Source organism: Vidua chalybeata, chromosome 3, assembly GCF_026979565.1.
Source record: "Vidua chalybeata isolate OUT-0048 chromosome 3, bVidCha1 merged haplotype, whole genome shotgun sequence".
Lineage (NCBI taxonomy): Eukaryota > Metazoa > Chordata > Aves > Passeriformes > Viduidae > Vidua > Vidua chalybeata.
The window spans coordinates 38,088,979-38,115,801 of record NC_071532.1 but is presented as its reverse complement, the minus strand read 5'-3'; the positions used below and the strand labels follow the sequence as shown (position 1 = coordinate 38,115,801).

The window sequence follows — 26,823 nt, the reverse complement described above, 5'->3', positions numbered from 1 at the left end:
GGTCATGGCAGTGGGATACAGAGAAGGCTGAGCAAACACTCTGCTCTCATACAATTTCTTGGGATTTTAGTTTCCCTTATAATCCAAGTAGCTCTTCAAACTCTCCTTGCATGTTTGCTGCATTTCCATACAATTTGTAGGGAACAGGTGAAGCTCTGCTTGCCTGGAGAATTGGAGGACCTATAGGTTTCCCTCCTAAAAACGTGAAGGTTTTTTGGTATAGAAAAGCTCTCGTTCAGACTCTGAACCATCTTCTCATTCTGACTGTGGGCTCTTTTCAGGCTCAGTCATGTACGCTACCCCTACCCAAAATAAAACCAACCACCCCCTTCCAGTTTCTGCAGAGCTCATCTCTGCTCCTGTTTTGGTTTGGAGGGGCTGCTGTTATTCCAGCTCCTGGCTCTCATGGAAGCACTGCCCACGCCCAGTGACTGCCTTCAGGCTCAGCCAGCCTGCAGAATAGTGACACATGGCTGGATCTGCACTCCTGAGCTCTGTGACTGACGGGGCTCACCCCCAGATTGGGGTGACCCCGGGAGGTGGTAAAGTCTCTCCTCCAACCCGGGCCTTGAAAGAAAGACTCGGTAGTCTTCAGTCGTCCGGTCTCAAGGTAGTTTATTGCATGTTATCTCAAGGCACAAACACTCCCTGACATTCTCTCTGACTCCTTCTCCCTCTGCGTCTCTCTCCGTCTCCCTCCGTCTTGTGTCTCTCACCATCTCTGTCTCCTCCCGCCCAAGGGCTGGTGCCATCTTTTATATCACACATTACGTATTAAATGTTTATAGTTTTTCCCCAATGCCTATCACCTATATTGAACAGTGACTTTCTACTCTAAACCAATCTGTGAGTGCCAACATCACCAAGAACATGGAGGATAGGAAGGAGAAAGAAGGGGGACAGGGCATGCCCAAATCCCTCCATCTTAGAACTTCTGACCCCCATGTACAAAACTCAGACCCCTCTGTACAAGGCCTAAAACCCCCCTGTACAGCACTCAAAAATCCTTCCTTTCACTTTGTGACTACTTTTATGATAATATCTAAACTTTTGTGATTTCTTGTTCTTCCTGCAAGGTTGGTAAATTGTTCCATGGATCAAATTCAAAACCACAGGGGTTTCCGGCTGCCTGCCAGGGTCTCAGATGCTTCTGACCTGGACCTGGAACATCCAAGAGTGTCTGAGAGACACCTTGGGTTCCGACATGTGACGACCTCTGACTTGGCCACTTTGGACTCTCAGTGGTCTGCTGGACACCTGAATATTGCAAACAGACAGGGAACAGGGCAGTTGTGTGTAAATAAAGTTGATTGAGCCAAGTATCATGCACAGTGAGGTGTACGGGACTGTGCAGGCTGAGAATGACTTGGGCATGTGTGTGAGGTACAAGTGCCTCTGTTGCTTCTGCTGTTTGAGAGGTGTATAAATATTTTTATATATAATGATCAATTTTGGGTTCCTGTCAGATGAGCAGAGTTTTAAAAGGAAGGCTTAAAAGGGCTGTTGGTGAAACTGATATAAAAACTGATGAAGTAAATCCTTGGGGTAGAGCCTGGCAACCTGGGGACTGCAGGGATAATTTATGGCTCCTTAATTTGCTCCAGGGACCAGCCTGGTGCCCTTCAAGTCTCGGCTCTTACGGAGGCAAAGCCACTTGAGCCTCTTCTGGGCACCTCTCAAGAGAGAATTGCCCATTTTAAACTTAAAAGCACCAAAACTGATTTTCTTGGAGTGGGCAATGCCAAATCACACATTTTGGAAGTTAAAAGTTGGTGTAAAAGAACAGTGCTGATGTTGGGGGTGGAGGGGGGTGCCTGAGGGGCAGCACAGCTCATGAGGACAGCCTACATCAAGAGACAAAGTTAATTAAAGGACTAGTGGAGGTGAGTATGTGCCATTTGCCACGGGAATTGCATGGAGGAGCAGGAGGCTGGAGGCATCTTGTTCAGTGCTTGTGTGGAACAAGGAGTTGCTTTTCAGACTGAGTGGATTTGCAGGGATGAATGGGGAGGAAGGAGCTCCTTACAAGCCAAACTCTGTAGCAGAGACTTTTCACCATGGCAAACCCCAGTTAAATCCCACTACAGAGCAACTGGGTTTGTCCTGGTGAGCCCCTCCCTGCTGGGAGGGATGAGGAGTGCTGGGGGTCTCACCCCACTGCTTTGGGCCCCAGGCAAAGAGAACGTGACCCAGCACCAGCACGATTTCCTGGTCTGTGCTGCAGCCACATGCTCTGAGCCTTTTGGCAGATGAAGTGTTTGTTTAAAGCCACAAATTACTTCCTGAAGGAATGATCACTGGATAATGGTGTCCTGCTCTGCAGTCTTCCCGGGCAGGGGGATGTGTTGCCCTCAACCACAGTGGCTGTGGCCTGTTCTAAGTTTTGTTCTGGGGTGAACTTTTGCTGTCACTAAAACTAAATCTCAGTAGGCAGCAGGCTTGTTCTTCTACAAAGGAATTGTGTTTTGAGTCTTCCAAGAACTCATCCTGAACAGGCTGAGATCTGGATCCCTCTGACTGTTCAGACCTCAACATGGCTTTGCCAACTCCCACAGTACGTGACAAGAACAGCAGTAGTAACAAACTACCTCAAAATAGACCAAATACAATATGGTAAGAGATCTTTATTAAAAATTTTATACATCAAAGGATTAACTACTACATTTTAAACAAGAAATAAGATTTTACATATTACAAAAGATGTTATTAGTTCTTGAATAAGAAATAAATTTTATGAACACTGTACATGATACATCTGAGTTGTAAGAGCAAGAAAAGGACCGAGTGCCTGGAAATGATATAACTTAATAAGAAAATGCACTCAATTCTTAGTATACAACATAATATTTCTGGAAAATAGTATGTTAAATTCAGTCTGAAAATGCTGCCTCCCTCTGAGCAGTAACTACCAACAGTGTTCTCATGGACATTTGTGCCCTGTCTGGTGATTTCCCATTTGGAGTTTCTTTGTTGGAGACATTTTCTTCCTACAGTCTATTTTTCTTGAAGAGAGCATAATGTTATTCCATGGTTATGGTTAACACAATCTGCATACAAAAACCATTTCTCACAATGTCACTTTACCTCCAACCCAGATTAGAAAAACCAACCAACTGTGATGGCACATAAATGTCTACAGAAATAGATTTTTATTTACTGTTACCTTTTGTTACAAAGTAGTTAAAAATAAGAAATATATTTTAGCTTATCAGATTACCATTACTTTGTGTATCATTTGTACTACATAATTTTTTTCTTTTTTGAGATTCAGTGTAGCTGCATTAGAATTTAAAATAAAAACAAAACAGAAGATCACTTTTAAATTGCATGACCTATTTGGCTAGGAAGAGTGTGTGAAGCTTTACAGGATAGTATGAACATACAGTTCTCATATAAAAGCATAGTATGTATCTAGTCCAAGGAAGGTAATAAAAAAAGATTTAAATCTTTATACAGAAAGTGACAATGCCCATGTTATACTATGGAACATATCTACTAATTTGGAATTACAGGTGTAATGTGTGAATAAGAGAGATCAACTTACTAAACAAATTCTTTTAAAAAAGAGAGCAAAATCTATAAATAAAAATAGTAAGTGCTTTCTTTCTGGTAATATTCTTTGGCTGCTGCGAGTGCCAGCGGAGGGTTGTTGCAAACACTAAAAGGCGTAAGGTCCCACGATGATCGTTAACCTCAGCACAGAGCTCGTGCGATAGTTCAGGCTGTTCACTGTCAGCATCTCCAGGTCCACGATGTGCTCCCTGGGGCCTGACAGTGACTTCACCAGCACCAGCATTGCACTCACCGCGCTGGTTTGCTGCAACAACAGCAACACGACAAAGCCCAGCTCAGTCCAACCCACAGCAACTCCCAGTGGCATCCCTGCTGTTCTGTCACTGCTCTGTGCAAGGCTCTGTCTCAGTACAGGCATGCACGAGGCAAGGGTGCTTTTAACACTTCCAAAGGGCCATGACTAATCTCACATCTGCCTGTGCTGCAAGGAAAACTCCACCTGACTGAGGCCCACAGGAATAAACTGTGCTGCAAAATCTGTTCCTGGTTATGCTAACTCCCCCAGAGGATGTGGGAAGTGGTAATCTATCCCAAGATGGTCTTTGTTTTAACCCCATCTACCAGGTTTTAAAATAGAGAGAGAACAAGTAAAACAAGAGCACTGATGTCTTTAACAGTGAGGTAATTTGTTCAGTGGAGGGAAACTCAAAAGTCTGTCTTGTGGCTCATGCTCCAGAAGTTATGCTGTCCTTGTAAACGCTGGGAACTTTTGTTACTGGTGTGTGCCTATTGCTATCCACATCTTGTTTTGCTTCAAATCTCTTTTCTCAATCTGGGCTTATGCTGCTGGTTTGTCAAACAGTTTTGTCTTTTCCAGATGATGATAAAAGGGTCAACTCCATCTCTCCCTTAGCCTACTACAAATATTTTCTCCCCCTGTCGCATGTGTTGGGGTGCATAGATGAATCCAGTCCATCTGCTGCATCCAGGAGCCAGCTCAGCATTTTACTACAACAGTAGGAATAGCTTCCAAGTAAGCTTTTGTTTACCACAGTCCCCTGGCAGGAATAAACACTTGCTTCCTTATTTAAGGCCTGTGATTTCTTGTTCGGTGGCAACAGTAGGTGGGAATTGTTACTCCAAGGGTCAGTCTGAAGGCCACACTGGAGTCTAACCCAAGTGGGACCTGTAGTGATCTTGTTTTTATTTTAAACAAGTAGCTGTTTGTATTTTGGGGGTAGTTAGGGGGTTTTGATATGTAACCTGTAATCCAGTGCTTTCCCCTGGATTTGTTATGTCACAACGAATGATATATGGATGAGTAGTTCCCTGTTCCCACCTTGGGTAAACATGGTGTAAATGGCAATACCACAGCTTGGTACACTTGTTGTACTATCAAAAGCCCATAATCTCCTGATTTGAAGGAAAATAATTAAACATTAAAACCTCCCAATTACTGTATTTTTGATAGAAAATTTTTGTGCTGAATCTGTTTTACTGAGTGTAAAGCCATATATGAAGGGAAAATGATTTCCTGGGAATTTGTAAATATTATAGGGGTTCAAGAAAATTAGATTTCTTCCAAAAAAAAAAAAAACCTTAAAAATCAGATGTTCTAGACACTTCCATTTATGTGTATCTACTTGAATGTATCCCACTAACAGGAAATACTGCTATCCCAAGTATTTTGAACTTCCTTGGTTTTTACTATGGGAAATAAAAGTTAAATTATGTCTCAACAGCACTGTAAGTTGGCCTGAGCTTAGCTTGGGATGGGGCACAGATTTCTAAAATGCTGTTATTGATTTCTTCTTTTGCAAAATGAGAAATGTAATTAATGTAATTGTACAAGGAGTCTTTCTATAATTGTGTCCTAAACAGATTTATCTGAGGTGTTGGTACAGAGAGGGGAAGGCAGGGAGATATTTTGTGTGAATCTGACACGGGTTTCCCAGGATTGCTAAATATTCCTGAGCTGAAAAAAACAGTTGGAGTCACAGTTTAGGGTTTTCAGGTAGGAAAGTAAAAGGCTTGTTAAAAACTGGAAACCAAGCACACTTGGTAAGGAAGCACCAAAAAGCTGCTGAACTTTGGGGTGTTGTGGAAGCCTTATGGGGACCTTTGGGGTTATCACAAGGATGGGGCGGTGTGGAGGCAGGGTCTGACTGCCCCCAGTACTCACCCTCAGGTAGAACTCTCCGTTCTCATTGCCAGACTTGATCCTGAAGGTGTTGATGGTATTGGGGTAGATGGTGGTGGCCTGGATCTGGAAGATGTCAGAGGGCACAGTCCTGTCGGAGCGGATGCTCATGTACTTGTACACCACTGAGTAGGGCAGCTCCCGGCAAATGGCGTTGGACACCGGGCACACGCAGCGGCTGCCACACAAACAGGGCAAAAGCACAGGAAAAGACATTAAAATACAATGTTCTGGTTCATTCCATCATGTCCCTTCTTGAAGATGAGCCTAAAACACAAGATTTAATTTTTTTTTTTTTTAATTTTTCCCTTACTTCTCCGAGGTAAGGACGTAGGGCTCTTGACAAGGATTTCTGGGGTAACAACGGAACCCTCCATGGTAATTCCAGCAGATTTCATCTTCTCTGCATTCATTAGTGGTCTCACACTCGTTTATATCTAGGAGGAAGGAGGAGGGACTATGTCAAAGCAGATGGAAACGGGGTTGCTACAAAGGTACTACAAAAAAACCTGCTTGTCTGTTGAAACCCAGCAGCTTTCCATGTCCTTGTCCTTGTCTTGTTTTCTGGGACCTGGCAATAAAGGGTTTCTCTGTGCAGAAGTGGAATAAACTTGTTTATTGGATGTTAAGCAAGACTGACTGTTTTTAGCTGACTGGAGATGCACATTAATCATATATAATGCAATTGTGGAAATGCTGTCAAGTTTATAATTAGCAAAGAATGATTTTACAGCCGAAGGTGTCCTGAAGACAGAGGAAAAAGTTCTCAAGGAAGGATTGTGATTACCTGCCTTTTGCAGCTTCTCAGTTGTTATAACCTGGATTCCATGGTCTAAAGTGCTTCATTAATGGCTATGTTTTCACCAAAATAGCTTTAGAAGGAATAGTGAAAACTTGTTTATCGTGCAAAGTAGAGCTTCTTTTGCCTGAGAAAAGAACCCTGAAGGGAGGTGGAGACTGTGAGCCTGTATTAATGCTCTATTTCCTGTCAGTGCCAGAGTCCCACTGTCTACCCACATGGTCTTCTAAATTTCATACAGGCAGAGAAAGGCTTTATCCGAAAGTAATCTCTTGGAAGGCACAAAGAGGATTTTAGATGCTTTAATCAACCATAGAGAATATTGTTCTGCAATATTATCTAATAAGATGCAGAGACTTTTAGCACCACTGAGAGAAAAACACAAACTTGAAAATCTTGGCATTTGGTGGCACCTGGCCAGAACGCTTATTTTCTACAATGAATTTTCTAAACTGCTGAAGACTTGCATTTTTTTCTCCTTTATCAGAAGAAGCATATCTTTAATTTTTATTGTGACAGGATTTAGAAATTTCTGTGAAAAGAAACATAATATAAAGACATGTTTTATGCCTGTAAAAAATGACCTGGATTTATTCAGGGGTGTTGATCTCAAATTTAGAACCACTACCTTGACATCCAAGACAAGTTTTACCCGAGGGCTGCAAAAACTGAAATTTTGTCCTAGGAATCCAAAGGACTTGAAGTTTGAGCTGAAGGATTCATATGAGATTATAAGATATTTAATGAATCATCAAGTGCTTTATCAACATATCTTCTGCTATCAGCACAGTAATCCTGTAATGCAATACAACCATTTAACTAGCAATCACCCTTAGCCTGAAGTGGTGTAAATAATGCAGGGCTGAGCCTGCCAAGGGGCGGGCACTTACCTTGGCATGTCCTGCCTCCTACTACCTGGTATCCTTCAGGGCACACACAAGAGAATTTCCCTGGCTCGTTGACACATTGGTACTGACATAGGTAACTTGAGGTTCTGCATTCGTCAGTGTCTGCAGAGAGCAAAAGAGCTTCATGTCATTGGCTTTTAAAATTTACCTAGTTACAGAACTAAATAAAATAGCTAAATGCTTGGGAAAAAAAATCTAAAAAGAGCTATCCAAAACCTGAAATGTGCTGCTTAACACCTTGAGAATGGAAGGGTGAGCTCTGCTGGGATTTTGTTAGTAATCCTCCAAAAGAAGAATTTTGGATTTGAGGAAGCAGAAGCTAAATTAGACTTCAGAACAGCTTTGGGAAAATAACTTTTGAAATTGTGTATACTTGCAGTATTCCAAAATGTGATGACTTTGAGGAAAAAACCCACAGCTGTGAGATTAGTTAGTAAGGCAAAAATGTTGCCTTTGTACTTGTGCCCTACACTCATGGAGTAGCTCTCTGGGAAAGAGGGAAAGGTCTTTTTTTTTGCCTTCTAATAATAATCAGTGGATACCATTTTCCTGCTTCTTTATCCTTGTGTATCCATCAGTCCCTCGTGAGGGAAGCCTGGTGTGAAACAGAACTAAACAGTGTATGCCATCAACAGGAAATTAATTTAAACCCAGCAAGACGAGGGGTTGGCTTGGAAAGCACAGATCTCCCTCCTCCTACCTCTGAGCTGAGCCCAGCTCTTGGGCTGGGGTCAGGGATGTCCTTGGAGGCTGCATGCTTGCTGTTCCCTGTTCTGTTCAAATAAGATTAAGTTAAGCAGCTTGGCTTAGCAGAGGGAGCATCTGTAACAGCTCTTCCAGCTCATTGGGGAGGGCAGTGCTGAAGCAGGGACCTCTCTGCCTTCAAGGCTGGTAGAAAGGATGTGGGCTCTAAGGGTGAGGTCATCATGTGTCCAAAAGGAGATTAGGGCACCCCTGTGGAGCCTCTGGCAGAGGAAATAAAGTGTTGATTGTATAATCATACAGGAGGCATGCTGTTTGTGTACACAGGCTGCAAAGCACCTCAAAAGCACACTTGTTGCTCCCTTAAAATCAGGAATTGGAGGTTTTGTTTTCAGAGAAGCCTAACAACACACAAAATTTCCCTTGTTTTTGGTGTGCATTCCTTTCCAATTCATTTAATGATCATCAGCATTAGACCACCCACAATTCCAGGGAGTTTGTGCAGTCAGGGCTCAGAAACCTCTTTCTTCCCACTTGGGATCTGAAGTGCAGCAATCTCTCTCCTGTTTTGCACTTGCTATAGGGAGCCCCATTCCTACCTGTATCTGAAAGCAGCTACAGCTACTCAGGTGTGAATTAGCCTCCTTTGTAGCATAAAAAATAAGTATCTTAAGGGTTTTGTCTATAAACTTTGCCCACAAAGTGTCTCCACTTCAATTCTGTCCCTTAGTTCACAGAAAGGCTTTGGGGCAAACAAAAACAAAGAAAACAATTGCTTTTCCAAGATAAAAACAACAACAAAAAAAAAAACAAAAAAAACCCACCACAAAAAAACAAACAACAAAAAAAACCCAACCAAACAAAAAAAAAAAAACCCAAAAAACCAAAACACACCAAAAAACCAAACCAAACCAAACCAAACAAAAAAACCCCACAAAACTCCCCCCCGAAAAAACCCCAAAAAAACCCCCACAACTTACCTTCACAGTTGATTCTGTCACTGCTTAGCTCAAAGCCTGGATTACACTGACAAATGAAAGAACCCAGGATATTGTAGCACTGCTGTGCACATGGGTTGTTGGCATCACATTCATTTATGTCTGAAAGGAAAAATGAGATATTTTTCTTGTGTAGGTGGTAATTAGGCTTGGTGGATTAGTCCTTAGGCTGGGCCTGTTGCTCAGCAGAAGCTCAGTTGGCTCTACCAATGTAGATCTGCAGACACTGGAGCAATGTTAGATCTGTGCTTTACATTCCATGTAAAACCAGTATTTTTCTAGGAATGAGAGTTATTCTAATGTGTGATGAATTCTCCCCAAAAATGTTTAATGTGGCTATTAAGCTCCACATTCCAGTGCCCTTTTTTTCAGGTATGAAATGCCAAGTCTCTATAAATAATTGATATAAGGAACACATACTGATAAGACCTCTCAGCATGCAGTGGTTAAGATTTATTTGAGCTATTTATTACTCTGAAAATTTGTTCTTTTAAATTCCATTGCAATTATAACATAAGCCTCTGAGGCCAGTAGAGTTCTGCAGAGCTCTAAGGCCTAGACCATATTGGGGGAAGGTATTTTTCTGCGCTACATTTTCCATGGTGTTGCCCATCCCAAGAACATTTTGAGGACACTGGTATGAGAAGAGAAGCAATTTTTAATGGGAAGTTTATATAAGTCTAATCACCTCTGGAATCTATAGCCCTTGTTTGGCACAGACTGTTGATTAACTGCTGCTCCTGTCACTCTGTAGATTTTAGTGTTTTCCCCTGTATTTCCCTCCTGCCTGTTTTCAATTCATGTTTGTGTTTATCAGATATCTCCATGAGTAGAAAGCTGTGCTTGGAAAAAAACCTTTGAGTTCATGGCTTATAAATGTCAGCAACACTGTAATTTTACATATACACCTAAAAACTGACAAAAACGAGGCACTCAAAAATGAAGCCAATGAAGAGGATATGAATTCTCTGCATTCCTCTGAGTCCTGAAAAAATAAATGATAATAGGGGAAAACTCATCACAAAGTCTTTTTCTTCCTCTGAGTTCGTTTCTGGCAACAGTGCAAAGGATGTACATCATTCCTCCTCCAATACTACCAGGAGGAATAAATTTGTTTCTAGTTCTGTTCATTTTCCAAGAAATATTGACCCATTTTCAATACAGGCAGAAGTCGTGACACAAATGTAATAGCTACAGCTGTCAAGTGCTGCTGTGGCAGATGTGAGTAACCATCTTGATGGAGTAACCATCCATTCATAAATCTTCTCCTTAAGCTTTCCTCCCCTTTACCTAGTAGAAATGTGCCTGATGAGGCTGGGAGGCTGGAAAGCCAGGGAAGGAGTATTTGTGAAGTGCCGAAAGAATCCACCTTCCATTTGAGCCATGGAAAGGGACAAATAAGTAACTTTTGTCACGTGGTTCTGTTGTATCCATGGGCAATTTAAAAAATCCTATGATTTGGTGAGAACCAAGCAATTCCTGTCTCAGTACAGAGCTGTGCAGTGTGCCAGGGTACTTGGTGTGGGTTGGCAATGCTTGGAAGGGATGGTGGAAGCTGGAAAACACAGCCTGATTTTTCTATGTATACAATATAGATTTTATATACACAAATTACATCTATAAAGAGCTGACCATCTCCATCACCAGTCTCTTGATTTTACAGCCATTCTCTCTGTGCTTCTGCAGGCAGAGTACCTTTTATTATTGCTCTCATCCTTCTAGAACAGATGTTATGATTTCAAGCTGGACATCAGTCTTACTGATATCTTACAAAGTCTTACAAAGTTTTACTGTGCAGCTTCCCTTAGGTGTTTTATTTCTAAGGGCAACATCACAGCTGAAAGGTCACTCTTAGTGACCCTTGTTTCAATTTTCAACTTTTTCTCGATATTCAAATGTGGTGTAAGACTTTCTTTACCATGTGCTGAGGGTAATTGCCCTTAACTGCAGAGGTATAGTATTGATTCCTTTGACTCCCAATTCTGGCCTGTGTCGTGTGAACTGGGAATAATATCAAGAAAGCCAATAATAAAGCAGAACTGAAAGAATAATTCAATCTAGGATTAAATACCGAAAGTAAGGCTTTAGATGTTCCTTGGAAATCTGCTATGCCAGCAAAATAACAGGCATTCAAGAAAGCTCTAAATTTTTCTCCAACCCTCCTGTAACTCTCGGCTCACTCACAGAGGAGCCTCTCAGTGCAGTCTTTTCCCTGTTGGTGTTGATTTCCTTTCAGTGTGTCTGTGGCAGTTGTGTGCTGGTGTCTGTGTGTCTGGGGGCTGCTGAGGAGTGCTTACCTACGCAGGTGTGGTTGTTGGATGCCAGCTGGAAGCCAGCGTTGCACTGGCAGTAATAGGAGCCGGGCGTGTTCACGCAGCGGTGGTGGCAGTACGGGGGCAGGGTGCACTCGTCGATGTCTGGGGCACCAAAAAACACCAGTTAGTACACATGGAAGCACAGCATTTTGCTGCTGTTCTCATGTCTGAGGAAAGTTAGTTGCACTTGATTAAAAGCAGGAGGAAAGCTTATGTGAGCTGGGCACTGCTTCCATGGATATTACAAGATACCCTTTAACTTCTCCTGTAAGTGACTGTTTTGTAACAAGCTTTTATGCTCCTTGTCTTCACTGTGCATTCCAACTTTATTTTATTGACTCGGTCCTGCAGCAGTGCTTGGTCTGGTTTATTTTGTGCAGGTAAAACTCAGTGTTTTGTTCAGCTTTCCTTGATCCCTCAGGATCAGACATGGTGCTGACCAACACAGCCAATGTGGCTTGGAGCTCATTTTCCCAAAAACTTGCATGCAGCACTCCTGGCACAGACTAAATCTTTTCAGCTCCATTAGGAACAGTCCAATTTTCTGTGAAAGTACAGGGGAATGGCAAGGATAGAGAATTAATGGGCCTGAAAATAAAACAGGTGGTTGTGTTTCCACAGGGATCCCCAGACCCTGCCTTGCTCTCCAAGGGTTTTCCATTGCTCCCATTCCCCTGGCTGCCTGTCCTGGATACCTTCCCACCCAGCAGAACCACACCTGGCTGTGCATCTCTGGCACTGAGAGCCTTCCATAGCCTCTTCTTGCAGGTCAGCCCTGCTTTTGAGGTGGGGCAGTCTGCCTTTCCAAGAGTCAGCATTCCTGGTGTGCATCGGAGCAGGGCTTTCACCTGCCTGCCACACAAAACATGCAGCACCCCATTCCCTTACCCCTTCTGCATTTTAAAAGGCTTCCCTGCATTCTGGAGGAGATAGTGGCTCTGGCTTTGCCTGGAAAACATGTTTTATTATTGCATTATCGTGCGTGTGTGTGTGTGTGCAGTGGGTGCCTTGAGCCGTGGCGGCTGGAGCTCGGTGAAGAAATCCAACGCTGTGCTTGTACACAATGGGACATTTCAAAGGATCAACACTCACACAAATCAGAGCAGCATTCACTGGAACAAAGAAAGGCACTTCCCACATCCATGCCAGATCTTGCGTTTCCTACCTCCAGCTGTTTCCACCATAGATGTGTTCAAAAAGAGGCCAAGACTTTTTTTTTTTATAATGAGGAAAGTGTTTGTTTTAATATCAAGTGAAAAAATAATCTTTAGAAGTTAACCCTTTCTTTGTCAAATTTAGGGCTGAACTTAGTGTTTTGGATGATTCTGAATGAAAAGGCTTATGCTGGAAAATTCCTGGCTATCCATACAGTAGCAATTGTCACTGTAACTCTTGTTGCAGAGAGAAATTTGGAAGTGGAAATGGAATAAATTAAGGAGGCACAGTAGATTTCCATCCTTGACTTTTACAAGACTAAGCTCTCATAAGTAACTGTAAAAAAATAGGATTATACATATGAGCAATGCTTTGGTACATTTATACACATAAATGCTTTCAGGATCTGGCTCTTATTCAGTGGGAATTTTCCTTGTGGGATTAGGCACATCAGCTCTGGGTGGATCTAAGGGCTGAGATTCATCCGATCAATTGGGCCAAATCTGTTTGAAGTGATGCTGGAAAACAATTCATTCTCCCTGCAGTCATGCATTTCAGAAAGGACTCATTTGAGGTTTTTTTTTTTTTTTTTTTTTTTTTGCAATACGTGAACAAGCAAATTTAAAAAAAAATCAGAAAAAAAAAGAAATTGTTAATGAATTTAGATTAAAATCAACCAACTGTTAAAAATGTGTCTCTTTTTCTCCTACCTTCAAGCCAAAATAGTCTGGAAAAATTTCTTTCAAATTTGAGAAACATTTCCTTCCATATGGAGAACCTCTATCAAGATCTGGCCCCAAGAACATTTTCTGGCTAAGCTGTTATAAAATCCCTAAAGACAGGCTTTATTCTGAAATGCTGACAGTTCTAACTGATGGGATGTACTTGTAATTTAGGTCAGTGTGTAATATGTAATACAGGTATTATTCTTGGTTTTGACCTAAATAGGAGAAGGGAAATTTCACTTTCCAGAGCTCTTCATGGATAAATTTAGATGCATAAATGTGTTCACATTTAGGTATAAGGGTTTATCACTCTAATTTCTTCTCACTTCTGTCCTGTTTCCACTGAGACTTTAATTTAGGACCCTGAGTCTTGATATCAGAAGTGCTGTTGCATGGCAGTAATATAATTTACCTGCTATATAAGAAATCCAAATAAACCCCAGATATTAAAAAATAAATGCATGACCTTCCAAAACTATTCATCTACCTGCATTCCAAATTAGTCATCATACTCCTGCACAGAAAACTGAGAAAAATCAGATACACCTGTGTTTACACCAATTTGGCAGTTCGAGGCCTGATCTATGTCTCTTAGGAAAGAGATAAGAATTTTTATTCTTCTTATTTCTACAGCCCTTAGATTGGAATCTTGAAGAAAGAGCCATGTCCAGAAATTGAAGTTATTCTAGGTGTGTACTAAAATCTTCTCAGTTTCTTACCTGTGGCCTTAGCAAGAAGAGATGAGATTAAGGAAAAAAAAAATTGAAATTCTTATACACTTTGAAATGCAGGATCCCTGAAAGAGGAAAAACCCCCAACCCCAAACACTTTTCTTCTAAACTGCATAAAACCAATGTCTTAGAAGAGGCTGTCTTGAATATCACCTCCTGATGTCTAGATGTGACTCTCTTCCTTCATAGTTGTTTTTATTATCTGACAAACCCAAGGCTTATGGCTGGAGTGCCTCTAGAAGCAATTAATCCATTGAAATGGTGATTAAAGAGGTGTCAAATGCAGGCTGAAGGAACAGGGGGATGGCACTTTGGCATGATATCCCCACCTGAGGATGGGACAGGAGAGAAGTGGTGTTTGCCCTGCACTTGGATTTAATTCCATGCTATGCTTGCACGGCTCCCAAGGGTCCCAATAGCTTACTTGGCACGGAGAATAAAGCCTGGTGGGTATTAGAGGCTGCAGCTCTCCTGTACCTGCATTCAGAGTTTCCATCTCTTTCATTTGTGTTCAGAAAGCTGAGTCCTGGAGCAGGGCTGGGGCCTGGGGGAGGGAGTGCTGTGTCCCACGGACCTGGAGCTGACTCTCAGGGGAAAGGTGTGCTTTGCTGCCATCGGGGACTCGTGGCAATCTCTGGGACACCGGGCAATGCCCCAACACAATCACACAATGGGAACTATTAGCAGAACTCAGCTTGTGAACTCCAAGTGTTGATTATCCTTAAAATAGCTCCTCCTCCCATGTTTTAGTGATTAATTACTGTGGTAAAGTGACTATTCCATTGCATTCCAAAGTGAATCAGCTCTTTCACACCACACATACTCATCTGCTTTATGACCAATATGATGTTTGCAATGGTAGATAATGAAAGAAAACCATTGGATGGAAAGCAACACTTACCAACACACTGCTCCCCTCGTTTCTGGTAGCCTGGAAGGCACTGGCAGCTGAAGGACCCTCTTAAATTGACACACACTTGGTCAGCTCTACAACTGTGGGTTCCAGTTGCACATTCATCTATATCTTTATAAAAAAGAAAACAAGTGCAATATTAGTCATTACATTTACTTAAAGTATTTAGCCTGTGGAAATGCTTTACACATCTTCAAGCTGTGCAGGCTATAAAGTGCATGCAGAAAAGTTCAGATACACTGCCTTTGTAGATATTTTCAGATATGGTTATTTTAAAAATTTGTTTGTCAAATACCATTAATATTTTGTACTTGTCAGTCTAGAATTTTCTGTGAACTTCTTGCAGCTTCATCATATTTGAATCATTTGCCTGTTTTGTTTTGCTTTGTTTTTTTTCCCACGCTGGTTGGATGTTTCATGCTGAATTAGTCCAGAAAATTTCAGCAAATGTAGTTCAGCTCTTTCTCAAGAAAGAGAGGAGTTAGAAATATGTTGTTTTGCTGTTACTAAAAGGACTCTGCTGATCTCTTGCATGGTTCCTGTGCTCCATGCTTTGGACAGGGACTTGGAACTTGGTAGGTGGTGGCCTTCTCATCAGGAAGAGATCTGCCTCTTGTCATTCCCGTGAAAATTCTCCTAATTCAGTCAATCTGTTCAAATCTCTGGAAACTGTTTATGTATGTTTGTATTGCACAGTACAGCTAAAACTGCAAGTTCTAGCCCGATACTTTTCAGAGTAATTCAGGCAGCTTTTAGTTTGTGCTCAATGCAGGTTTATACAAGTATAAAAACAGCATTTTCATTTTGCCTGCTCATTATGACTGCTGGAGGTACTTAATTATAATTAAACTGCATGTGCTGACAAATGAATTACAATTTGCTTTCTCATCTCAACATCCAAAACGTTGGAGAGGTTTTTATTGTAACACGACACAGTACAGTGAGATGACTTTTTAATTTTGGCATCGTACACAATTTGGAGACTCTAGGCTGAATAAACAGCCTTAAAACTTATGATCTCTAGTTTACAAATCTCAGCTGACCTCTCTATTTGTATAGGCACTGGGGATGTTAAAACATCACCAGTGGCAGATTCTGGGTGGTGCTTTGGAAAAAATGATGGATTCTTTCTCATAACAAATGAAAACAATTTCAACCACAAGAGTCAATAAAAAATAAACCATCAACAGTTTGAATTAGTTCTCAACGTTTACCCTCTCCCCAAATGTTCAAATATTTTACATACATCTTCCCTTTATTCGACAGAGAAGCTAAAGGCCTCTTATGTTAGGCTGCTCTTTGCATTTCGGCACAGTGTCACTCCTGAAGCTGCTGTGCTGGTGCAGGATTTGCTGAACTCACTGTTGTGTCCTGACACTGAAAAGCACATTCCCAAGTGTGAAGAAGATTTTTGGGGACTACAACTGGCTACCTCCTGCCACCCCTACATCAGGCAGCTCAAGGCAAGTCTTTGCAGGGACCTCATGAGCTTTGTACTCCTGGTTCCTACAAAAGCTGGAAATAAAATTCTTGTACAAATCCAATCCATTTTGTTGCAAACTGTGCTGGAACAAAGAAAATTTATTTGATCTTTAGGAGCTTCATATATGAGTAAACATGAATTTGCCTTTTAAGATGGATTAGTTAAAATGCATTGAATAATAAGCTACTCTAGCTAAAATGATTCATAGATTTACTTATGTACTCATGGTTTTTGGCTGTTCTTGATGGTAAGTTCAGCTGGACAGAAAAACAATTATTGCCAGCTTGCTGCTTCCCCATCTGGAAACCCTTGGAGGGTTTTGATGTTCTGGCCAAGATCTGGGTTTGTAAAAGGTGTGGGAAGTGAGGCAGCCTCCTGCCTTCCCTAGGGAAGGGTGATAAGGTTGCCATGCTTGGAGTGGGTCTGCTCCTACCTGTGCAGGGAAATCCATGCTGGTAGAGCAAGGCTGATGGCCTAAAGGTTGTGTTTGAGGGAAATAGGGCTGGAGGAGAACAGCAGGCATCTGGAAAGGTTTCAGTGCTGGCATCTCCAGTATTGCAGTAGTTACAGATATGTCCTACTGTTGTGACTGATACAGGGGTGAGGAAGTGAGTGAGGATTTCTGTGCTGAAAGCAGTGACAAATGTGGATTGGGCTGGTGCAATCCCAGAGCAGCCCAGCCCTTGTGGAGAATGGGAAGGAGCACTGGTGGATTTAGCAGTGATGCTGCAGCTCTTCCTGTGAGCGAGGCCAGAGAGGAGGCTCCAGCTCTTGGCACTCAGTGTGACCCAGATCACTGTCCATTACAGAAATAGTCTGTTTCCTAATTGTCCAGAGAGTTACTGGAGAAATAGAGGTGTGGGAGTCATTAGAAGGAAGCAACAGCAACATTGGAGTTTCCTTGGCATGTGGCAGAGCGGCTCCGTTTCTCTCTGAGGTGGCAGAGGCAGAGTTATTTATTTACCAGTGCACACCTACTTCTCTGCCCATGGGAAATGGCTCCATCACACACTGGGGGTTAATTTGGGATTCCCACAATGTGTTTGTGGCTCTTGAGTGGGTAGGTTGTCTATCTGCAGTTCCTCAGGGTCTGACCAAACTCAAGTTTCCAGATTGTTTTCCCAGTTATGTCCCCCCTGTAGGGAAATCATTCACTCCCACGTCTTCATTCCATTGTTGAAATCAGACTTTTCCAATCCATGAAATTCCTGGATTTACCATGACTCTCACAGTGCCTCTGACCTGACGGTGATTTTGAGGTTCCATCAAATCCTGCTCTTAGTCTGTATCAAATATGGGAATAAGACTGGGGATTATACAAAGCACGTATTTTTCCCTAAATTCTACCACCTCATTCAATTTGATGTTTCTTGACAGAATCCCTGGGCTGAAGTGGGAACAGTAAATGAGGCATTGGGAATCCAAACTTTTGGTTTCTGCCTGGTGCAGACACCCATGGCCATGATTTAGTCTCTGAGAAGACACTGCAATCTGGGGCAAGGGTGTGAAACAGGAACATCACAGAGCTCACCAGCTCTAATCCTGAGAGCAAGAGAAATTTATCTGACCTTTCCTCTGTAGCACGAATGTTTAATAATGTGTTACGTGCATGTGTATTTATAATAATTAAAAAAAATTAAAACAAGGCTCTCCACTGCACACACTTGTCCCTCTGGGGAGAGGGTGAGAGAACAAACATGTGACAGATGTTTGTCATGTTGCTTAATGCACTACTGGAAAGCACTCAGGATACCACAGTGATGAGTGCAGTATAAGAAACAGATCTAGAAGGAAAATATGGGGCTTTTACAAGCTCATTCTTGAGCATCTTTCCTCTACATCCTCTTTTCCAAATTTAGTGTCATCATGATAAAGTTCATCTCCAGAAGTGTTTCAGCAGCTCATTCCATAGCTGAGGCTTCTGCCTTAAGCAAATATCGTGCCTGATAAGAAAACACCTGAAAACAATCCCAAATCATTCCTCATCAACTTTGTTTAAATTTCATTTCTAGATGTTGTACAAGCATTTGTTTGTCTAGGTAAACCATATAAATTACACCAGTAACTGGTAATGAAAATGATCTGCTCTTTATTTTTTTTTCTTTCTGTTTTCTAATCTCAGCTAACATTTCTAAAGGTTGTGCTGTTTACTACACATAAACACAGGCTGTAAGTTTGTATTAGTTACTTAAAAAACCTGAATGGTGTTTGATTATTGATGCATGCAACCTGTGAAATACAGGTTAGTTCTTAAACTCATTGTATCTCTGAGTCTGACTGAGGACGTTCTCAGATTTTTATTCCCAGACAGTTTTCCTCTGGACAGTTACATCCTGTGTAGGTGGAAAAATTCCTTTGAAGTAGTCTGGGTGTCTTTAACAATCCTTTTGCAGATCAATCTTACTTAAAAATGGAGCTGGGTTACCTTCAGTGTCTTGATCACTGTAATAACTGAACGGAGGGAATTGTGTAGTCTTTCATTAGGCCACTCAAAATCAAACTTATTAAGGGATTTATTTGTACTTTGGTTAGAAAAACTATTTGAAAAATGGGTTCAGATTGAGTAATTTCTGTCTGTTGCTTGTAAGTGTTACATCCAGAATATTGCACTGAAAGGATGTGACAGTTCCAAAAGATTGCGAAGCACAGCATTCAGGTTCTCTGAACACTTTGAATTCAGATCCATAAAGCATCATAACAGAGTCTTTAATCTCACTCTGTTTTTCCTGCAGGTTTTTGCTTGGTCAAACCTTGATGTGCCCAGAATGGGTTGGGTGGTGTGGGCCTTTATCAAGTTGCTGTATAAAATCCTTAAAATAAAGTCAAGGTCAGTCTACGGAGAAGTGGGGCAGAAACACAACAATTAAGGACACCATGTTTCAAGTGACATGTGAGCTCCACTGCTCCTCCAGAAATGTGAATATAAGTCCTCAACTGTGCTGTGGCAAATAGGGCCTTCAGACCCCAGTGACTCACCCTGATGTAAATACTGCCTTTTGTAGCATTTCCCAGGGCTTTTCTAGAAAGTTCCTTTTGGAAGACTTTGCCATCCATAACTCTCTGTGAGTTAATAGAATGCTCTGAGTTGCGCAGGCAAGTGTCTGAGATTTGCAGGGTGCTACAGCCATGGTGTGAGAACCATGGAGGGCAGCAGAGCTCGCTCCTGTATTCTTTCAAAATATAAATGAATTCACATTTCATAGTTTTAATTCTATAAGCCTCACTAATGGCTATACCCAGTGATTCCCTCATTTTCCAAAAATGTGCCCACACTGCCTCTTGAAGTGATTTGCACAATTCTGTCCCTCCACTGCTGACTTTGGCAGCCTGCTCTGTATTTCAACCACCAGTTGTGTACAACAACAGCCTGACCTGCTTTTAAGCTATAGCTTTCCCTAACCCTTGTGTATGACTCCCTCTTTTAGAGATCGTTTTTCTGCCTCTCTCCTGCACTCCATTCTCTCAGGCTCTTATCTAGATCCTCAAAATCTTCTTGCTAATCTCTCTTTCTCAGCTCCAACCCTGGCTCTGTTCCCTTCCCACTGTGACTCACTTTTCCCAAACCCCCTGACTCATGCTGCTTGCTCATTTATGCAACAGTTTAATCTCTGCAATTTGCTTCGTATCATTAGAAGCAGAACATAAAATCAGGAGATGCATTTCACTAGGGCTTTGGACTTTTAGAGAAAAAAATGCTATCCACATCCACCTTCATCTTATTTAGGCCACTTGAAGCTTTCCTCCTTCTTTCCAGCACATACCTGTATGTTGTGCTCAGAGTTGAAGAAATGTTTTCTTAACTAACTCAAGTGTGTCTTGCTCCTGTGACTGAAGTGTTCAGCTTCTTTGCTGCTCGCTAGCTCTCAAAATATTGCAGTATGTTACAGCATCCTCTTGCTCTCTGTGTACATCTTCCTCTGTCCAAACAAAATGTTTTCAAGTTGCTTTTCTCTATCCTGGTCCAGAGCAATATTAATATTCCACCATATAAAAAAAAGAAAGTTCTTAAAATATTTTATGGGATTGAAATTCTTATTTCTGTCCCCACTGAGGAGCATCAGTGGAGCAGCTCCTGAGTGGTTCATAGAAATCCAAATCCATGATGGTCCCACCAATGTCATTGCTGCATTTGTCATGGATTGTAGTGAACCTGTTCTTAATTTGGTTTGAATGTAAACCATAAATATTTTACTTAATGGGTTTAAATTTTTTGAGTTCTCAGTGTGAGTGAGGCCAGAAAATGACTTGGTCTATTTTTCTAATGGATTCATCTGAAGAGCAAACATCAACTCCCACGTCAGCAATGGCACCAGACAGTCTGATATCAGACACACAGTGATCTGCATGGGGCTGCAGCATCACTGACAATTTACTTAACCTCAGGGTTCTGTCAAAACTTTCCCTTTCTGCCCACTTCATTAACTTCTATTCTGTCTGTAAGATATTTTATACTGACATCTTTCAGAAAGAACCACCTGAAGATAACATACTTGGAGAAATTAGACCTCTATAGTTCATCCATTAGTATGGGCTTATTTTATTTGACCAAATTAAGTATTCTGTCCCTTATTTATGTTTCTTATATTGTTCTTGCAACTGAAGACAGGCTCACTGCTATGTGGTTTCCTGGATCCTCCCTGATCCTTTCTTACACATAGGAACAACATTAGCAACATCCAAATTCCCTGGTTCCCTCCCCAGCCTTAGCAAGCTATCAACAATTTCTGTCATAGGCTTTTCTATTTCCCTTGCTACTTCCTTCAACATTTGCGATGTTATTCATCTGGGCTGGATGCCCAGACAGCTTTTAACTCATTGGTGTTGGGAGGTTATGATTTGTGGTGGTGGAGCCCAGCATAAGATCTGTTACATAACATCAGGACAGGAGGCAGCAGGAGGTGAAATATCTTGAGAAATTTCCAGTTCCTGGAATGGCAAAACCTGCTAATGCAGAGACCTTCACTCCAAGTGTTGTCAGCGTCCAGTGGTGTCATGAGGGACACTCTCTAATTCTGCACAGCTCTGCAGCAGCCCAAAACCTCCCCCTTTTTTACTGGTTTTTCCCTTTTAAATTTTCCTTTGCCCTTTCATGTGAGGTATATTGGCCTGATTGCCCTGGTAACAGGTTTTCACAGTTGAGCGAAGGTAACCTGCACAAATACTTGTTTGCACAGGAAAAAGAGACGTGAGAGCCAAGACCTACATTTAAGCAAATAGGTGAGGTAGAATGTTTAAATTAATGAGGTTTTCCTGAAAAACTGCGCTCCGTTTGGTGTGCTGAAATGTTTCCCCTCTCCCGTTTGAGAGTGCAGCAAAGCAAGCTCCTTGTGGATTTATCTCTTCCTGCTCCTGGATGTCATGGCAGAGCACAAGAGAAGCAAAGCAAAGCACTGATGTGGTGAATGTGCAAAAAGAATTGAATGCACAACTCATTGTGTGATTTTTGTATTTGGACTGCAAATGTGTAAGCAACCTCTGTGGATTTGGGCAAGTTACTCAAGCACAGTGATTCCAGGAATAGGAAGGTACAGGAAAGCATCCTTCTATTAACAGACCAGAGTTAACAAGCTGTTGTAAGTAAAAAAGTGCCCTGCAATTTTCTGTCACAATTATCTATTGTCTCTGGTATGTCCAAAGCAAATTGACTTATCACCCAGAACAGCTCAATAAAGGAGTGAACCATGGCTTTCAGCACTAGAACATCTCCCACATGCTTGTGAGAGGCAGGCAGCTGAGAAGGGAGAAAAAAATGAATGAAGCTATGAACTGATGCATTTGAAAATGCTTTTCTTCCTTTCTCCTGCTCCTTCCCACTGTGTGAGATGCTCCTTCCCTCTCCAGCACACACCAAGCACTCTGGGAGGTGCATTGCACACGGGAAATGGCTCCTAATTCCAAGATCTTTTGGAATTAGATGGATACCTCATTATCCAACCACAGTCACAGCGAATTAAATTAATGTGACACATAAAACATTGGTAACACATTAAACTGATCACTGCAAGTGAGAGTCGTATGGCTGATATGGTATTAGTCTGAGGCCACAAGGCCACAAACTGCTCCCAAAAGAATTTCCTATCCAATGTTACTCCAATGTGTATTGTTAAAATAAGAACATGGACAATAATGTGTCCTTGTGTTTAAAGTTTCTCAAAAGGAAGAGCACTTTAATCCCCCATTAGAAGAACACATTGTTAACTATTAATCTTCCCACTCATATAAAAGAAAAGTATTCCATGCTTTTGATGGATCTAGATTCATTTAAAATTTGTATTATTTGCTTTATTTTTGCTGGAGCCATAAATGGAGTCATTACAGTCCACTAATTCAGAGCAATGTATCTGCAAGTCTCTGAGTGCTTCAAAACATGAGTTGTCATAATGGTGAGCTTTTTGATTTACATTTTGCAATAGCTTATTTTTACTTTCAGTGGAGTATTTCCTGCTGTTGCTTTCTTGTGATTTTATGCTAGAGGTCTAACAACTTGTGCTTTTTGGTTCATGCCTGCCCAAGTGGGGATCACCCACCCATGATGACCAATACACTTGGACTGTGCTCAAAAACAACAAGGGTGGATTAAACTATTCCATTATTGCAGATGAAAGAGTTCTCCCCGACATCTGGCCTATCATCTTCAAAACTGATATGGAACATTTCCATAAATTCAGCTTAACATTGTTTTTGTGAGTGTTCCAAAGTATTTTTAACACGAAGAAATAGCATGCAAACTAATTTCCTATTTGAATGTAAATGTCTTGTTCTTATTTCTAATCCACACAGTTATTAAAAAAGTAAAAAATAAAAAAGGATGTTCACTTAACTAGAAACATACTGGTTTGTTTACTTAAGTTAATGGAAAAGCTAGTCAGTGTTTGATGTAAAGCTGCCCCCTTGCTTGAAAGAAAACCAAACAACTGCTTTTGAATTATGAACATCTCCTAATACTTTCCAGAATTATCTGAAGGATGTATTTTTTTCTTAATTACATACACTTGAAAGTTCCAAGTTCCCTCTTCATTTCCATTTTGTTTATTTCTCTCCTTGGAAACCTCGTAAGCATTTTCCTTTAGCTAGGCTTGACTGAACAAAATATCACTGCTACAACCTGTAATATTGGGGAAATCAAGGCCTGAAAGCTCATTGTGGTTTTTAATTAGGAAGTTGAAGCTCATTAAAGCTTTGCAAGCATTTTCACAGCACTTACACTGGCAACTGCTGGATCCCTGCAAAGGAAAATATAAATATCTACCCAAAAAGTGAGTTCAGGGCACACTTCAAAAATCAACATTCATTCTGAGACAGCTCAGAAAACAGCTCCTGCAAAAAATGTTGCTTATCTTGTATGCTGGCATGTCTTCCACTGGTTTAGTCCCAGTCAGAAGTACAGGAACCTGATTTTGGGGCTTTTTTGGTAGTGGATGTGTCGCTGATCAGAGCAGCTCTGCTGACACAAGAAACAAGGGACCTTTAGAAGGAACTTCATATGTAGGACAAGTGACTTAGAATATTTGATACGAACCCAATTTTATCAATACCATCTCATTCCCCTTCAGCTTTTGCAGTCTGAATGAGCCTTTTTAGGAATTCCAGTTTCCAAGCTGAGAACATTTAAGTTCAAGCTGAGTTCAATAGTAACTCTCCAAAGGAGAGGGCTTATCTAAATGATGATATTGTTTTTAGCACTAATCATCCAATCTGTTGGCAGTACCAACATGCTGCAATCTCCACAGCTCCCCACGTAAATAAGCAGATTCCTGATGCTGTTCCAGCTTCAGAAATGCCTTTGAAGGTATGATTTAGTTCTGAATTTTTCCTATGTGGTTATGTGATACTTCTAGCATGTGGCTGGACGTACCCACAGATGCCTTGTTTTGAAGAAACGTATGTAAAATATATTTGAAGTGTTATTGGCAGGCACTGGGCTATGAAATAGAAATGGTTAAAAGAAATTCTCACTTTCACGCCTCCTACAACTTCTGAATGATGGAAGAATAAAACCAAACTATGGAAATAGTACTGTAAAAAAGACACATCAGTTGATTTGGTCCAAAATATACTCTAGGGACGGGAGGGGACTGGAAGAGCTGGGATAGAAAAACACAATGTTCAGGTTGCACAGTTCAAGTGAAGTGAAAGGGTGTGCAGAAGTTAAGGTTTCTGTGGCAATATAAATTTGACTATGCCAAAAACAAGCAGTGTTAGACAGTTCTGATCTAACAAAACCATCAGGAACTGGATCTTATAAATTTTTGTTTGCCTGTTTTGCCCTAAGAATTTTTATTAACTGCCTCCTTCTTAGAACTTAAGTGGAAAATTTAATTTTCCATGTAATTCTTCACATGAAGAGGGCTTAAAATTGAGTTTGAAGTTCTAAAAATTCTTTGTTTGCAAGAGAATAGATACAAGAGGTGAACCCAGGCAGGATCAAACGTGAGGCAGAGGCACCAGGGGAAAAGGAATCAATCCTTTGAAGGTAAAATAAAAAAAAAAAAAAAGGAAAAAAAAAAAAAGAAAGAAAAAGCAGTATGGATACTAATGAAGGAAGGAAAAGGAACATGGGAAAAGCAAGACAGGAGCCCAGGGGAGACTGTGGAAAAGGGGAGATGGATGAGAGTGGTAACTGAAATAAGCTGAGGGCGTGCAGTCCACTAAAGTTAGTAAGTTACAGCAGTGCTTGGGAAGTATTTGTTGTTCTTTCAAAAACCTGACAAAAATTCTGAAAACTGAAAATTATTATTATTTTTGGCCCCATTCTAAGATTTTTCTGGGGTTTAGCCACAATTTTTTTTTCCTGTGTTTGGGAACAAAAAAAAAAAGAAAAAAAAAGACACCGAAAAATACATTGTTCTTTCAATGAGTCAGGAATAAATAAAAACGAACATTCTAAAAACCAGAAGTTTCCTTGGGAAGACAGAACTATTTTTTCTTCCAAATTTCCTTTGCCTTAAAATTGGGATGTGCTCTGCTTTCAGGCTGAGGATCTGCCTTCCCAGCTGCCTTTGAGCAATCAAGTAGAAGTAGCAACTGGGACAGCTTTACTCCTTTCTTTCTTTTTTTTTTTTTTTCCCTGGTGCTTGGCTGGGAAGTTGCATGGGTTTGCCTCAGAATAGATGCTGTGCTACCATAATCCTGGCACTTTTCACTGCAAATGAGATTTCAGCAGGGTTTCCTAGAGTAAGTGGAGAACTCCTAAGCATTATGAACATCCAGCTGCAGGGCTGGTGGGAGGGGGAAGTGCAGCAACCTGCTTTGTTTGCCTGAGCATGTGATTTTTTTCTTTTTCTTTTTCTTTTTCTTTTTCTTTTTTTTTTTTAAATACCTTGTGATCTTCACAGACTCCTGGCAAAGCTTAAAAGGTTAGTTTGAGTAGGGAGTGGCTAGCATTTGTTTAGAAAATAAATAGCAAAAAGTAGGCCAAATACCAGTAAAGTCCCAGTTTTAAAATATTAAACTAACACACAACATTGCTGACCTGGAAAGGTCACATGAAGTGGGAGAAAGGATGTATTTAGAGTGATTGCCAGGCAGGACGTGGGATCTCTCACTGACTTGGCAGTAGATACTTCAGCTCTATTTGCTGTTTCTAATGCTCCTTATTTGCTAAGTTCTTAAGTCTGACAAGATCCATGCTTTATTTGTCAGTATTTACATGGTATTAAGCAAGTGTGTAAATCTATTCAGAGGGTAACCAAGGCCTACCCCACCTGCTTTTTCTGCTTCATCTTTGGATACAGACAGGATGCTCAGAAACCTGGGAAAAGGGAGGCTTGGAGGGGATTTTCCTTTGGGGACTGCTATCAGATAACAAGGTTATTTGTGACAGGTTTAAACTTGCTAAATCTGGTGGAATAGATTCAGTGCTTCCAAATCTATCACCATGAAAGTGAGGAAAGAAAAAACTGCTGAAATGACAATAGAGCTGTTAGAATTCCTTCAGAAGCAGGAAGATTTAATGGAAATGTAAAGATGTCAGTATCCCTCTCTATGGCCTGACTTTAGGGCTCTTGGCAAGTGTGGAGGAGAAAACCCAACGCAGCAGATAAATAATTGCTGCCACATCATCCCAGCACATCATCATCACTGCTGATGAGATGAAAGGTATTTACAAACCAGAGGCTGCCAGCAGAACACAGGCAGCCCCAGCTTGATCCAGCTCCAGCTGTAATCAATAGGAGCCTTCAGCAAACCAGAGCCTGAAGAACAAACTGAGTGCTTTTTGAAATGTCTTACACAGTGAGCTCTGTAAAGCAAAGCTGGAGCTCAGCAGGAATGGGGGATGGAGGGATGCAGTGGAGTTTTGCTACACATATTGTTTGGTGGGCTTCAAAATTATACTTTCCACTGACAACTGAAGCCCCATTTTTTGTTCTCCCCCTTAAGT

The 26,823-nt window shown here is 41.2% G+C and overlaps 1 protein-coding gene across 2 annotated transcripts in view; it reads right to left on the bottom strand.

Moving 5' to 3' along the window:
* Positions 1–2,604: 2,604 nt before the first annotated feature.
* Positions 2,605–26,823, bottom strand: part of EFEMP1 (EGF containing fibulin extracellular matrix protein 1) — a 45,681-nt gene continuing 21,462 nt past the window's right edge. For both annotated transcript variants that reach the window (XM_053939168.1, XM_053939169.1), the window contains 7 exons: positions 14,948–15,070; positions 11,418–11,537; positions 9,103–9,222; positions 7,403–7,522; positions 6,027–6,150; positions 5,696–5,891; positions 2,605–3,817 (listed from right to left, as the gene is read on the bottom strand). In XM_053939168.1, the coding sequence (XP_053795143.1) occupies positions 3,659–3,817; positions 5,696–5,891; positions 6,027–6,150; positions 7,403–7,522; positions 9,103–9,222; positions 11,418–11,537; positions 14,948–15,070 (962 nt within the window). In that variant the 3' untranslated portion in view covers positions 2,605–3,658. The remainder of the gene's footprint in view (positions 3,818–5,695; positions 5,892–6,026; positions 6,151–7,402; positions 7,523–9,102; positions 9,223–11,417; positions 11,538–14,947; positions 15,071–26,823) is intronic.